Consider the following 4498-nt stretch of genomic DNA (forward strand, 5'->3'; position numbering starts at 1 on the left):
ATATATAGAAAATATGAAGGACCTATTTCATTTTTGCTAAAAGACCTATCTATTTTTGCTAAAATATCTATCTATTTCAATTTTATCTATATAAGGAACCATGTGATTTTTGATTCTAGATTCGTCACTGTTTACAATGAAATGACATTGCCACATTAGTCTCGTATCATTTACGTGGTGACTATACCTTATGGTCTTACTATCAATCACAAATGTTTTTTTGATATCATTATTTGCATCATTTTAAGTTTTAAATCAAGTTTTATACAAAAATGATGTAAAATAGTTAAAGGAAATGCTTAATTTTTTTTTTTTTTTTAGAAAATATGGTTTTATTTTATTTTATCATTGATAATTTATTGCATTCTATTTTTGGCATGTTATATTTTTATTTTATTTAATGTTTCAATGCATACTCTTTAAATAAATTAAATCAAAACAAAAAAAAATAATTAAACTTTGCACAGGTAACAGCCCCATGGGCGGCTGCCGCTGAATTAGCCTCTCTCCTCAAACCTCACTCCTCTCTATCTTCCCCTGAAAAATCTAATTTATGCCCTAAAATCCTAAATCCACTCCCAACTTCTCTCAGACCCATTTTCCAATGCTTTAATTACTATGATTTCGATCTCTCTTACACCTTGCTTTAGATTCCGCAATCTCATAACAACCATGTGTTAATGGTTTGTAGCAATCGGAACTAACTTCGTCTTCTTCCATGGGTACCAAAGGCAAGTGTTTCTGTATCTATTTACTCTTGATCTTCCGCTCTTTTAGCATTTGCAGCACTACTTCCACGGATACAGATAACCCCTCGGACTTATCCGATCCAACAGAAATTGTAAACGTATTGCATCAACACATATCCCAATTAGGTAAGCTCGATGAGCTAGTGAAAAGCCTTTCCGAATTGGTAACTAGATTGGAATCACGTGTACTCGAATCTCCTACTGAAATTAGGCGGAGTTCGAACGACAAGTTCATTCAAGAAGAAGAACTTAGGTCTGATTCGAAAAAAATCGATGAAGAAAACAGTTTCGTTGATGAGAGTACTTCTGTGAGAGATAATAGGGTTGAGAGATTGGGCGCTGTATCTGTTACTAAGCATAGTTTATTCTGGTCTGAAAGGTTTCAATTCGTTTCCGCTGTGAAACTCGATACAAAAGCAACTTCTCTCAATGTTTTACCATTTAAAGACCTCGAAGGATTGAGCAAATACATCGCTGTCGGTGATGACCTTGGAAACTTCTACGTATTCACTAGATATGGCGAAGTTATGCTTCAATTCAACACACTCACCAATTCCCCCATTACTGCTATCTTATCTTACCTTTCCGTTTTCAGAAACGAAACTATAGTAGTTACAGGCCATGGAAACGGTGTCATCTTAGTTCATCGAGTTTGGGAAATCCCAACCAGCGACGAATCAAATCTGCTCGAGAGAGAAACCCTTCACAAACTCGATCAAGAACTCGGATCCGCCATAAGCATAATGGAAATCCACCATGTTGGTCGAACAAGATACACTGTAGCCATAGACATCGGTGGAACAATCAAGGTTTTCAAAGAAGGAGGTTCAGTAATCGGGACAATCGTCCCCAGTTCTCGACCTCTTGCTTTCTTGAAACAAAAACTCCTGTTCTTAACAGAAACCGGTGCAGGTTCTTTAGATTTGAGAACCATGAAGCTTCGAGAAGCTCCATGTGAAGGTTTCAACGGATCATACGCTTTGAACTATGTCTTTGATGCTTCCGATAGAGGAAAAGCATACGGATTCACTTCAGGAGGCGAATTAGTGCATCTGTTGATATACGGCGACTCCATGAACTTCAAGTGTCGTGTAAGATCAAAGAAGAAATTCGATATTGATCATGGACCTTTATCTTTTGAAGCAATCAAAGGTTATTTTCTCATCGTTAGTCAAGAAAAAGTGTTTGTTTACAACGTTTCTTCTCAACTTTACGTGAGAGCGGGATTACCTAGGCTTGTTTTTTCAGCCGGACTCGATGAAATTATCGCATCGTTCTTGAATTATCGCGCGATTGGTAGATCAATAGATGGTAAAAAAGATGAAATTGTTCCATTAATTGCAAGTGATCATGATAAGCTTGTGATTTTAAGCCTCGGAAGTGGATACATCGGGATGTATCGATCGAATCTTCCCGTTACAAAAGGTGAATTCAACACCATGTTATGGAGTACACCGGTTTTGTTTTTTATACTTTTTCTATTCGTGGCGTGGCATTTCTTTGCTAACAAAAAGGAAGCTTTGACATCATGGGGCCCGGATGACCCGTTTGTTAACGGAGCTCCACCGGGTCCCGGGGAGAGATCTTTTGGCGACACCACTTCGCGAAATCATGATATGATGGAGCGGAGAGGCGGTGGCGGTGGTGGTGGTGGTGGCGGTGGTAGTGGCAATGGTGGTGGTGGTGGTGGGGGGATGAGAGGGCCGCCGCCACGAAGGTACGGCGACTATGTGGGACCCGGGGGTAATTCGTTTAGACCGACTTCGATTGACCCGAATCCGCGACCCGCGTCGGTTGACCCGGATTTTAGAGGTTCGGAGTTGAAATATAGAGGGGGAAATATGGAAAGTAGTGGTTTTGGTAAAAGGAGAGAGGGTTTGTTTGTAAACAATCAAGTTGGGGATGATCATGGGAGTTGAATTTGAATATGGATTGTTTTTGGTTATGCAAATTCGGGTCGGTTTTTTTTTTTTTTTTTTAATATATGGAGGTGGAGATAATAAGTTTAATTAAGAAGGAATATGTATGATTTTATTATTACTCTGTATTTGATGGGTTATTTTGAGAAAAGGAAGTAATAATCATAAGTTTAAAGCATATAATTGTTGTTTGCCAAATTATTTTGCAATACAAAATTTGTAAGCTCATTCCAGTATTCTAATGGTCCCTGATTGGATTGGTCTGTAAATGTTTTTTCTTTTGGTTATTATTATTATTTTGCAAATGTTGTCTTATTTATTTATTTTTTTGCAATCAATTCATAGTGTGTGGCTTTCCCAAATTAAGTTCTTGATTCAAGCTTTTGCCATTTTCAAGTTCATGAACATTTATACTTGTTTAACATTACTATGGGTACATGTTTGGACTATATAACATGGAGTTAAGCGCAAATATGCAAGAAAATGACTAAATTGTCAAAAAAATGAAAATGACTATTTAGATTTTTATGAAGCATATTGGAATGGATTTGAAATGATGTGAGAATGACTATATTCACATAATCATATAGTTATAAGAGTTGAAGCATTTTGCTAAAATAAAGAAATACAGTCAATTAGTAAATAACAGAAACTTACCTAAATGAGTTTAAAGCTTTATGAAATGTCTTTGGCTACTGAAACAAGTTTGGAATGATGTTAGAGTTATTAAAATAACATTGTTATTAAATGTATATGAGAATTAAGGACGTGTTTGATAACAAGCATTTTGGAAACTTATAATTTTAATTTTTGACAAAAAACTTAATCTAAACAACAAACTTTGTTTTGTTTGGGAATACGTATATTTAATTTTTAATTTAAATAAAAAGTTTCAAATTTTAAGCAAAAACTATTGAGTTTTTTTAATCAATTTTTAGAATTATTCTTAAAAATATATTTATATAATTATAATTTTGTACAATTATCTTTATTTTATACAATTTTACACAACTTCTACCAACCAACTGTCCACTACTCATTAGTTTTGACATGTCTAGAATTTGATTGATAAAATAAAGAGATTTAGAAAAAATAAAGTGAATTGTTAGGTGTGAAAGGTAAATGAATCCTTTAATGATAATAAGGGTAAATACTGATAATGAATATGTACGATACAAGGACATTAACTTGGAAAGTGGATTGAGACTAGACAACTATCTGGTCTCCTAATGTTAATGTGAGTTCATATGTACATTCTCTCTTCTTTTTAGGTATAAAGAGTGTTTTAAATGTATATGATCTTTTATAGAGTATATTGCTTTGAAATAATCTAACTCTTTTGTAACGTCTCAAAAATTATATATAAAAATTTTATTTTTAGTTCAACAATAAACATTATTTATCCTTTTCAATCATTCGAAAGTATATCAGAGTAATAATAGTTATCAAAGTACAATCCAAAATCATAAAGTTGCGGAAACATGGGTGGATGCGATGTGATCAAGTCGGGTCCTTCCCTTTTGAACTGTAAGTACTTGAAACCATAACCATAAAATTGTAAACACAAAGCTTAATGAGTTCCCTAAAATACTACATATCGTATATATCTTTGGGCTTAGCTCTCACATTAAGCCCAACCCACAATAATTGGCCTAGCTTGTTATATAATGGATCTAACCCAATACACAATGCAAGAGTCACAGAAACAACTAACATCATACATAACATACATTGGGCCTAGCCTATCCTGATCCATTAGCGCATCCCAACATACAATGGGCCTAGAGGTGACAATGGGTCGACCTGAATTGAGTTCGAGTTTAACCGATT

General features: G+C 34.8%; 1 protein-coding gene across 1 annotated transcript; it reads left to right on the forward strand.

The window, feature by feature from the left end:
* Window positions 1-450: 450 nt before the first annotated feature.
* LOC144996926 (putative membrane protein At1g75140) lies at window positions 451-2866 on the forward strand. Its single transcript, XM_078956718.1, has one exon. The coding sequence runs from the start codon at window positions 719-721 to the stop codon at window positions 2666-2668; it is 1950 nt and encodes a 649-aa protein (XP_078812844.1). The 5' UTR covers window positions 451-718; the 3' UTR covers window positions 2669-2866.
* Window positions 2867-4498: the final 1632 nt, after the last annotated feature.

Source organism: Lactuca saligna, chromosome 5 (genome assembly GCF_052625555.1).
Source record: "Lactuca saligna cultivar CGN05327 chromosome 5, ASM5262555v1, whole genome shotgun sequence".
Lineage (NCBI taxonomy): Eukaryota > Viridiplantae > Streptophyta > Magnoliopsida > Asterales > Asteraceae > Lactuca > Lactuca saligna.

What these genes read in the sequence shown, in the direction of transcription:
- LOC144996926 (XM_078956718.1), top strand. Translation starts at nt 719, where the DNA reads ATGGGTACCAAAGGCAAGTGTTTCTGTATCTATTTACTCTTGATCTTC.